The sequence below is a fragment of the Trematomus bernacchii genome, unplaced genomic scaffold, assembly GCF_902827165.1.
Source record: "Trematomus bernacchii unplaced genomic scaffold, fTreBer1.1, whole genome shotgun sequence".
In the NCBI taxonomy this organism is placed as follows: Eukaryota; Metazoa; Chordata; class Actinopteri; order Perciformes; family Nototheniidae; genus Trematomus; species Trematomus bernacchii.
In genome coordinates, this window is record NW_022987564.1 from 4,533,493 (window position 1) to 4,544,786 (window position 11,294).

An 11,294-nucleotide genomic window follows, 5' to 3' on the forward strand; every position below is an offset into this window, starting at 1 on the left:
ATGACTTAAACCGTAAATCCCCAATAACAAAATGTGGCTATAGTGAAAATGCTGAGTTGCCTTTGGAAAACCAATTGTGGCTTGAAGGCAAAAAAAGGTTTATGTCAAGCCCTGATTTACCTGCTGCAATGCATAAAACCAAACCAATAACCGATCAGGAGTTAACCAAAAAACATCTTTTAACCTTAAACCTAAATAACAAGATACAAATTAACACAAAATGGACGCCACTATAGTCAAATGCTCCCTTACTTTTGTTTCCTATTGAGGACATTCAGTCCTTGGATAGATGTATAACATGAAACACACACACACGCACACGCACACACACACACACACACACACACACACACACACACACACACACACACACACACACACACACACACACACACACACACACACACACACACACACACACACACACACACACACACACACACACACACACACACACACTAACAGATGAACAGACGACACACAGTTCGGCAGACAGACAGTATGAGAATGTGCTACAGCATCACTTCTGCACTCACACTGTCAGCATTTAAAGCTGTCAACACACACTCACACACTCATACACAGCATCTCTATCTCTGTGACTCCGACTAGACCTCCATCATCCTGCCGACCCTGTCTCCGAAAAATCCTGTTTCCATACATTTAGAGGTAAAAGTAGTTCCTCCTTGTCACAGTTTTAAACGTGCATGAATGAGAAATGCGTATTAAAGGGGCCCTATAACGCCTCCCTTTCCTGTAGTGTGTTATATGTTTTAGGGCATGTTAATGGTCTGCAAAGGCTAAAATCCCATGGTACCCTCCAGATGGAGTTTCTCTCAAAATACACTCCCCCCTGCATGCAACGCCTCCTTTGGACTCCTTTGTTTACTTCAGTAACATTGTGACATCACTATGTAACACTCGCACTTCTTTTGGCTAGCGCTCCAACACATTGTACGTGATAGGCTAAGGGCGGGGAATCTCTAAGCGGTTGACCAATCGCAACAGAGCCTAACCAATCAGAGCAGACTGGGCTCTGGTTTCAGACAGAGGGTGAAAAAAGGTGCTGCAGCACAGACAGTATGAGAAAAATAAAGAGCTTTTTGAACATTAAAGCATGGAGACATGTCACAGTAGAGACAGAAAATACAAATATGGAATCTGAAAAGGAGCATAATAGGTCCCCTTTCAAATATATTTCAAATATCATGGTTATGGTTAAAATAAGTATGTGTTTTGGACAACACAAGTTATGAAACGTAATTCTGCAGAATAACACGACATTGGGAAAAGTGCAGTTTATTCTTGTTGCAAAAATGATGAAAAGTCTGTGCAGTTATCCAGATAAAATAAAGTAAGCAACACATGTCATGTGTTCAATTATTCATGTGAACATGGGGGGAGTGAAACACCTTTCAGGTCCCTTTAATGTCTTCCTCTCTAGCACTTTCATCCTCTGACCTGTCCCTGACCTCTGAATGTTCGTGTCCTACAGATAATTATACACTGAGTGGCCAAAGTACCTCTCCTGATTCTGACTAGAAAACCCTCTATATCCAAAAATCCCATTCACACAAACACGTAACTCCACAAACATGCACACACAAATGTGTCAAGGGTGATAATAAAGTACTCTCTTTGATCTTTTGCCCTCTTCAGACTGTAAATTATGAAACAGCAGCAAAATTACCATCACCTGCTCCAAGAGAGCACTTAGAGCTTCTACACACTAAACACACTCTCAAAGACTTGATCCGTCCACACACCCACGTAAACCATTTGAACTAATTCCAAAAGTCATGATTGCACGGACGGGTTCGGCTTCTGTAAATGTTAAATCAGCAAGCCACCCCATCATTAAATATCACCAAATTTGCAGCAAAATGAACATCAATGTGGGCACAGAAATGTGTGTGATTCGCTAAACACGCAATTCTCTAGGGCAGCGAACTAAAAATATGTCACAGACTTAAAGAGCACCTATTATGCAAAATCCACTTTTTCATACATTTTATACATCAACATGTGTCCCCTCTGTGTAAAGAGATTCTGAACGTTTCAGGAAAAAAGATTTGCTCACTTTTTGGAGTGGCTCCTTATTTTCATCTAAAGTAAGAGACAGAGAATCAGCACTTTTGAAACAGGGCTGAAACAGAGGGGATTATGGGATGCTACAATGATCTATTTGGGATTTCGAGCCAAACACTTCAGAGACATGCTTTGTATATATCTGAGACCTATAATATATTGATGAAAAACAGTATAATAGGGGACCTTTAAATCAGCAAGCCACTCCATGATTAGATATCACCAAATTTGCAGCAAAATTAACATCAATGTGGACACAGAAATGGGTTTGATTCGCTAAACAAACAATTCTCCGGGGCAGCAAACTCAAAAGATGTCACAGACTTAAATATTTGTGGCGGATTTGACAGTTTCAGAAGCTTTTTGACCTGAGCTAATTCGGGAAGAGATCTTTTTGCTGTGTGTTGGTGCAGCAGCATGATGAAGCAGAGGTAGTGTGAGTCAGGCTCTGGCGAAGGGATCCCGTGGGATATGACTGCTGACGCCGAGCCAGCTATACAGTCAGCCCGGAGCGCACGTTGAATCCCAATGAGGATGTGAGCAAAGACTGCAAACACCGGAGGGATACCTGAGTGTGACAAAAACCCATCCTAGCTGTATGCTCACACATAACCGCTCTCAACAATTCACTTTTTTTGTGGTACGATAAAACGAGAAGCATCTGCACTCTGCACATTTCTGATTGTTGGCAATCTAATCCTGTTAAAACCCTTTTGAAAGCTTTAAAAGCCATTTCCCTCGACATGGCGTAGAGGCAGGGTGTTGTGCCCGCTATATTATACTCCATTGTCATCCAGAACAATTATTTCCTTTTTTAGCCCAGTCTGGCTTATCCAGCTATTATACTGGGAGGAAAAAGGGGAGACACAGCAGCGGCAGAGAAACGCAGGAATCTAATTATTCAGCAGTGAAATGAGAAAAACACACCAAATACATTATCAGAGAAAGAGAGGGGGAGAGGTGGCATAGAAGCTTGTGTTCAAATCATGGTACTGTAAGCATTTTACATGTTTTGGTGCCTTATTAATATTCATCCTGCTTGATGATGCAGCAGCACTCGTGGCAGATTTCTTCACTCTGCCTTCAGCTTGGTTATGAAAATCATCAATAATCAACAAACCTTTACTTGAGTGCTCCATTTGCAGGAGGAACATTAACATACCTTTGCTAAAACAGGTCAGAGCATCGAGCCTTGACCCAAAATATTATGATATAAATTAAAGGGGCCCTTTTATGCTAATGTTCAGGTTCATACTTGTATTTTGTGCCTCTACTGTGTCATGTTTCCATGCTTTAAAGGTAGGGTAGGTAAGAATGGAGAAACCAGCTCGAGTGCGCTAGAATTTGAAAGTACGCAGCCGAAACAAATCTGCCCCTTCCTTCAGACTTCCTTACAGAGCCCCTCCTCCAACACACAAGAACGTGCACATGACCAATGAGGGCACGAGATAAGTTTGTGCACGAGATGGAAGGCTGGCAGGCAGGTAGGCCATCCAGTTATTTTAGCCGGGCCGGCTCAGATGATTGGTCGTGCTTTTTACAGCGCTACGGCTTCCACAGATGAATTTTTTTTATGTATTTATTGTCAAAGCATTTAATGTGTTCATTGCTATCGGGATGTTTTCTCATACTGCCTGTGCTGCAGCACCTCTTTTCACCCTCTGTCTGAAACCAGAGCCCAGTCTGCTCTGATTGGTTAGCTGGCCGGCTCTGTTGTGATTGGTCAACCGCTCAGAGATGTCCCGCCCCTTAGCCTATCATGTACAATGTGTTAGAGCGCTAGCCAATAGAAGCGCAAGTGTTAGGTAGTGATGTCACTATGTCGCGGAAGTAAACAATGGAGTCCAATGCAGGGATTTTAGCCTTTGCAGACCATTTACGTGCACAAAAAACGATATAACAGTACAGTAAAGGGAATACCCCAAAAAGCATAATAGGGCCTCTTTACTAAAACCAGTCAGAAGCATATTGGTATCTCAATTCCTGATTACTTATATAAAAGGTCAAATGTGATACCACTCTCAATGCTTAAAAATATAATTAACTTCAAAGGTGAGTTAATTCTGGCGGATCTACACACCAACACATTTCATTGTGTAATATTTCAGACGTATATCATGTATATCTTTTTCTGCTGAGAGAGATCTTGAGGTTTTGTTTCTTGTGAACTTACATCTCTTCACCTCAGCACCCCGGAGGAGGAACGCAGTGAAGAAATAGAGATTTCATAATCCATGTCAGAGGGCACAGCAGTGGGAAGACGCTGCATCAAATCAGTTTGAAACACAGAAATAATAGCGCATATTCCCACCAGCCAAATCATAAGGAACATACAGGATAAGGCCATGGGAAAAGGATGATGGCACTCAGGAAATGTGTAACTCAAGAAGGGTGGATTCATTAATATTAGGAATTTCAAAATTCTGAAGGCTTTTACGCCAAAACAGCACTTGATAATCAAAGCAAATGTAGTATTTCTTGTATTTAAAATCACAATTAAATTGGATTAATATCTTTCAAATAAAAGGGGCAATTCGTGTTTTATTAATCTCTTTTTATCTGTCATTGGAAGTTGGTATTAGCCTCTAATAAAAGTGGCATGTAATCTGTTGCTTTAGTAGAGCTCTCTATGAGAAAATAACATTCATAAGGTTAACATATCATAAGGTTTGGGTGTTCACCAGGCAAGCAAAGATCTGTCACGGTTTGCATCATGGGAAGTGTAGTATTTAGTTCTCAACCTGTATCTACTCTATTGACTAAAAGACATAATATCTGAGCCTCTGTTGTTCTTTACCGAAAAGTCTTTGTTTATTTGGTCAATTGTGAGATCCTGGAAGTTTGATACTAAACCGATGGATACTCCTTTGATTTGAATTTATTTTCTGTAAAGATAGCACACTAGAATGAGATGTATGGTAGAGTACAACACATATTATCAAAGAAGTAAAATGACTGGAATTAAATGTGAACAATTTGATTTACCTATAAACTGATAACAAAATATCCACATTTCTTCACCATTTATTATTTTAAGTCTTGTGTTTGCGTGTAGAACATTAATGCTTCGTTGTATCGCGGCTCTGACCGCACCTCGGTCGGTGATTCATTCACAGACATTTCTGATTGGTGATCCATCATCACAAAAACACCCTGCTCTCACTGCCCTGCATCTATCAACCTGTCAGCGAGATGGAGAGAAATCATTGATTGCAGACTAATAATACAAAGATCAATCAAATGACTAAAATGCAAAGATTAATGTGGGTGTTGCAAATGGTAATAAAGTAAAAAAACATGAACAGAAATGAACATTGCAGTCAATAAAAGAACATTTTTCTTGTCATGCGTAGATTTCCAATGTTCCATTACCAGATATGTTATTGATGTCGATTAAACTGTCACTGAGTTAGCATACTACCATGTAAATGCTGGTTAAGTGCAGGCACAAACACACACAGACACACACATACTTATACACACACATCAATGAATACAACTTCAAGGCAACCAAAATAAAAAATAATTATTTTTGGGAAAAAACGCAGATAAGCCCGAAAAGGAAATGAGAGACTTCCTTTGGAAACACACCCAAACAAGACACAGTCACACACACACACACACACACACACACACACACACACACACACACACACACACACACACACACACCACACACACACACAACACACACACACACACACACACCACACACACACACCACACACACAACACACACACACACACACACACACACACACACACACACACAACACACACACACACACACACACACACACACACACACACACACACACACACACACACACACACACACACTGTGAAGTATGGGTGGAGAAATCTATGTCACTGCACTCACTCACTCACTCCAGCCCTGATCTGTAGGGAGAGATAAAAGTGTGCAGTCATTTTGGGAGCATTAGCGCTGCTTTGGTTGACTTTCTGCCGGCTCACTGATAAAGAACAGTTACAACAACATCCTCTCCTCCCTCCCTTTCTCCCCCCCCCTCTCCCCGGCCCTCAGCTCAAACCCTACCCTCTATTTATTCCTGCCATTCTTCTTCGTCGAGCAGTAATACACTCGCCTCACTGAACACACTCTGTAACTGCAGACAGGTCTGGCTTTTATCTGTAATAGGAACAAATTGGTAAGAAATAATTGTTTGGTTTGTGAAATGATTAGAGGAGATTAGGATTGTGAAGCTGGGAAGACCCAGAAGTAGAAAATGGAGAATAAGATGCCTGGCCGGGGCAATAAGATCTATTGATTCGTCTTAAATAGAAGTAAAGGAATCGATTTGGGTGGAGGTTTTCCTGGGAACGACCCCAGTGTGGAGCTCAATTGAATGTAACAGGACTTCAGTGACAGAATCCAGCAACGCCTGGTTTTAGAGGTGGTGTAACATTACCAGTCTCTACACAATGTATAAATATATGATTATTTAAGAGGCCCTATCATGCGTTTTGGGGTGTTTCCTTTCCTGTAAAGGTTTGTGTGCATGTAAATGTTCTGCAAAGGCTAAAATCCCCAAGTTCATATTGATATCATGTTATAAATACAACTACGATAATATTGTGTTTATCATCCAGTGCCTCTTAAAACTCACTTTCCATTAGTGTAATTATTGTTTTTGTACAGTTACTAAGATTATTTTTCCATCACACTTGTTTTTCGAGTGTGAAACAAACTGACAAAATAGAAAGTCAAGATCAGATAGCATTATGATCATTTTGAAGGTTTTCTTAAACTATGATATTGTTATTATTGGCCGCAAATAATGGTGCAGTAACTATCTGGTATTGTGACAGCCCTTATTGCAGACTAAATAGAGTGGTGCAGGAATGAGTCCTAAAACCTGGAAATGACGGTTGTGGTAAGAATCCTGAAATAAGATCTGTGGTTAACACAACCTGAAGAGATCTTTACATTTTGTTCTACAAAAGAAATACAACAGTAAATACCCCACTCATAAATGTTTGTAGCTTCTATGTGTTATTAAAAAAGCGATTGCTAACAACTAAACGTCAGCACGACAAACATTAGCCGCCTTTAGCTTAGCGGTGGTGACGCGCAGCCATGTGACCGTGATGGGGTTCGTTTATAGATTAACTTTGGCTTTTTACTGCATTTACACTTCAAAAATCATAAAGTGGTGTTAACATGTAGAGATTATCCTGCTGAACTAGGAGTGTAAGTATCATACGTGTGCAGGGTTTCCCAAACATAGACTTTACTTGGGCGGGCCGCACAGGTATATTAACGTCCGCCAAAGTAAGTATGCGCTCCGCAGTAACTCCGCTCCACAAGCATCCCCCGCTTGTCGGCTACCACCACAAGTATATTTCAGATCTGTGGGAAACACTGGTGTGGGTTTGCTACAAAGCCTATTTTCTGCAATATTCCAAAATCAAATGGAAAAATCCCATCGCTTTTGTCGAGGGACCCTCACTTCAGGGTCGTCCTACAAAAATACGTCATAATTGCAACGCTCTATAATGCCCGGTTGAAGAGATTGCCTTCAGCGTCCAGGCGCTACAGAGAGAAGAGCATAGGTCGTCCCGAACATAAAGCAGCAAAAACAATCAATCTGAAACAACATCACTGCAGTGAGTGGGATTCCTTTTGTATGGCTTTGTCATAAAAAAACACAAAAGCAGGACTTGAGAAACAATAGCCTGTGTTTGAGTGTTTGTGTCCAAAACAACACTTTTCAGTTGACAAAAGCAACAACACCTACACAACTTCAAACTAAACTCTCATCCCGCTCTTCATCCACTCTGCAAACCCAGCGTTGCAATTTTAAAGTGTCGCTTTACAGCCTCTTCTGTTGTCACATATAATCACACACACATATAATCACACACACACATGAACATTGGCCATTCAGTCTCGTGAGGGTGCAATATAAAACGTATTCAGACACTTCAGCGATCCTAACAAGAGGGCATAGCATATATATATATCTATAGCATATTTAGCTTGAAGCCATGCAGAATCTGTTATGGTGCTTCAAATGAAATGTGCAGTATTCCACAACATCAAACACTCTGACAATATTCTGACAAACCTTGTTTTTGCAGATTTAGTTTTTTGAGAAATATTTTCTTTAGGAAGAAGAAATGCAACTTTGGTTTTTGACTGCAATTGTGGTTATCATCTAACATGAAGAAGCACAACTGGGATTTGGAAAACAGGCCAAAATAAAATGATTAAGATTGCATATATAATTCAAAACCATCCATATTTTCCTATTGTCTGCAGTTCTGTAGACGGTGTGCTTCTCTTTGGACTGCTGACCCATTTCATGATAAATACGCTTATTCATTATCTTTTCAAGAGTTAGAGGAGAAGAATAATATCACAATTATGTGCATTCAGTAATACTTAACCACGAACGTCAACAGGCGCTCTGGTCCCTCTGGTTTTAGTGTCCCGTTTCCGTTTAGTTTTGAGCTTCTTGCAGAGTTTTTTATTACAGCAGCATTTCGTTTGTGCAGTGCTTTTAGTGAATGCTGCGCATGTGTTTTGACGTGGTGAAGATATTCTTCCTTTGAATGTGTTTTGGGCCGTTGTAGCATTTGCACCTGTCGGACACCGTAGAAAACAGAGTTGGCCTAAAAGTTGTCCAGCGCATAAAACACATAAATGGGTAAATTGTAATTTTCATACTTCAGGTTTTTGTGTTATTTGGTGTCTTTAGAGGCACTAAATGTTTCCATGTGTTTAGGGTCTGCATGCTAAGCTAATCATCGGTCCACTTCAGCATCGTAATCGTAATGATTGAACAAACATGAGAGCGCTATCCATACTGTCTTTTCATACATCATTATATCACTTGCATGCCTTTAAGTATATTGTAGGTAAAATAGCTAGAGGACTTAAGGACATGTAAGGTTTTCATATAGCCAAAAACTACACAGTAAACAATAAATCCTTTACAGTTTAAATGTTTGAATTGAAAGTGAAAAAGGGAATCTCCCCAAAAAACAACGATAAACTGCATTTATATTCGCATATATATTATCACACTATACTGTATACTTAAATGTATTATGTCAACAGATTTCACAGAACTGTATTAGGTTAGTTGCAAGCCATAATATTACATTTAAATAAAAACAATACTAGGTTCAACTTAATATTATTGATTTCACCTTACCTAATACAGTAATGTGAAATCTGTTGACTTAAAGGTCCCCTATTATACTGTTTTTCATCAATATATTACAGGTCTCAGATATATACAAAACATGTCTCTGAAGTGTTTGGCTCCAAATACCAAACAGATCATTGCAGCATCCCATAATCCCCTCTGTTTCAGCCCTGTTTCAAAAGTGCTGATTCCCTGTCTGTTACTTTAGATGAAAATAAGGAGCCCCTCCCCACGCCCCTCTGAGAGATATTTGGTTAAAAAAAACACAATGGTGCTCTAGGGGGAGATTCAGGTGATTAAGGGGGGGGGGGGGGTTACCTTGGTTGGTGATTGGCTAATGGTTACACAACCCAAAAAAATCGTTATGACATCATAAAGTGGTCAAAATCTGATCAGCTCATTTTCAGACAGGTTGTTATATAAATGGATCAGGACAAAAAGTGAGAGAATCTTTTTTCCTGGAACTTTCAGAATCTCGTTACATAGAGGGGACACATGTTTCTGTAGAAGAGACATGAAAAAGTGGATTTTACATAATAGGGGACCTTTAATACAGTTAATTCAACGGTTTAGTTTTTTCAGTGGTCACTAACCCACGCCTCTAAGCACTTACCTATGCACTTACCTATGCACACACACTGTTAAAACACACACACACACACACACTGTTAACACACACACATACACTCACCAGTCCCGAAGCGAAGAACACAGCGAGCAGTGCGAGGCAGGTTCCCATGACGATCAGCAGCAGGAACACGATGAGCGGGTGCTGCTGGCTCATCCTGTAGTACGACTCGTACAGCCAGTCCTGGGGCTTCTCCCCCTCCACACACACCTCACCCTGGAACCCCGGGCCCCCGTCCCCCCCCAGGCTCTCGGGCCCCTCGCCACCCTCGCCGCCATCGCTCTTCTCCAGCAGGTAGCGTCCGCGGGTCCACAGAGCCTCCTGCCACATGGGGAGCGTCCTCCAGGAGGATGGTGCTGCTTTTGATTATTACTGACCAAAACACACAGTCCACCTCCTCCTAGTTCTGCTTTCAAAAAAGTTTGGTCAGCTGTGAGGGATGGATGCACGGCTGAGTGGAGGAGAGACAACTTTTACCAGCATCCTCTGCCGCTCCTTCAGCTTGAGGTGACAAACTGAGTCAGGACAGTGTGAAAACCAATCTCCCTCCTCTCTGAGAAGATGGTCAGACAGCGAAGGCGAGAGATGAGTTCCTCGTGCTTCTCCTTCTTGTTTATCCAGTCGGATAGAGAGCCTCTGCGCTGTAGCTCTGACCAGGCAACATGTTACTCTGCTGAGGTGCAGATGAGGAATGAGAGCTGAGGGGAGAGAGGGAGAGAGATTGTGAATAACTGGGAGGGAGGAATGAGAGGAGAGAGGGTGTGTACTAATGTGTGTGTGGTGGGGGAGAGCTACTGGGTAAAAGTGTGTGTGCTGTACCTCCAACAATGTGAGAATGGTGATGTGTGAGATTGAGGAGACTCAAGATGGTGTTTGCAAGATACAGCAAAAGAAGAGATTTTTTACATAAGAGAGTTGGCAGAAGAGAAGAGATGAAGAAGACGTGTGTGTGTTTGTCAGCATGTGTGTGTGAGTGGTTGTAACAGCTGTGTAAAAAAGAAAAGAAAAGAGTAGCAGCAGAGTGTGGAGGGAAAGAGAATGAAATGCCATGCAGCAGCCGGCAACGAGATAAAAAGACGAGCAAGAGAAAAACACAAGGAAAGGGGGAAGGACGGGGAGGAAGAGGAAGAAGAAACAAAGTCAGGAAGGAAGAACCTCAGGAGACAGACAGAGAGTGGGAGGAAGAGAGACCAGCGCTTCCAAGGAGGGGGAAGGAGAGAGATCTGGTAATGAGTGAAAGTTTGAGAGCGGCAGTAACTGTTGTGTCAGCGGTGGGAGTTAAATAGAATCTGACGAGCCAAATACCCAATATTCCCTCTCCTCCTCCTCCTCCTCCTCGATTTCATTTTTGCCCCTTTTCTATCCGACTTCTGTTCTGCACGGCAGGTTCCATCTCGTCCATT

The 11,294-nt window shown here is 41.5% G+C and overlaps 1 protein-coding gene across 2 annotated transcripts in view; it reads right to left on the minus strand.

Moving 5' to 3' along the window:
- adcy2b (adenylate cyclase 2b (brain)) overlaps positions 1 to 10,563 on the minus strand; it is a 52,349-nt gene extending 41,786 nt beyond the window's left edge. Inside the window, exon 1 of one of the 2 annotated variants that reach the window (XM_034125375.1) lies at positions 9,955 to 10,221. In XM_034125375.1, the coding sequence (XP_033981266.1) occupies positions 9,955 to 10,221 (267 nt within the window). Of the gene's footprint in view, positions 1 to 9,954 lie in introns of both variants that reach the window. The other variant, XM_034125377.1, reaches the window with a different exon arrangement.
- Between the last annotated feature and the right edge of the window lie 731 nt (positions 10,564 to 11,294).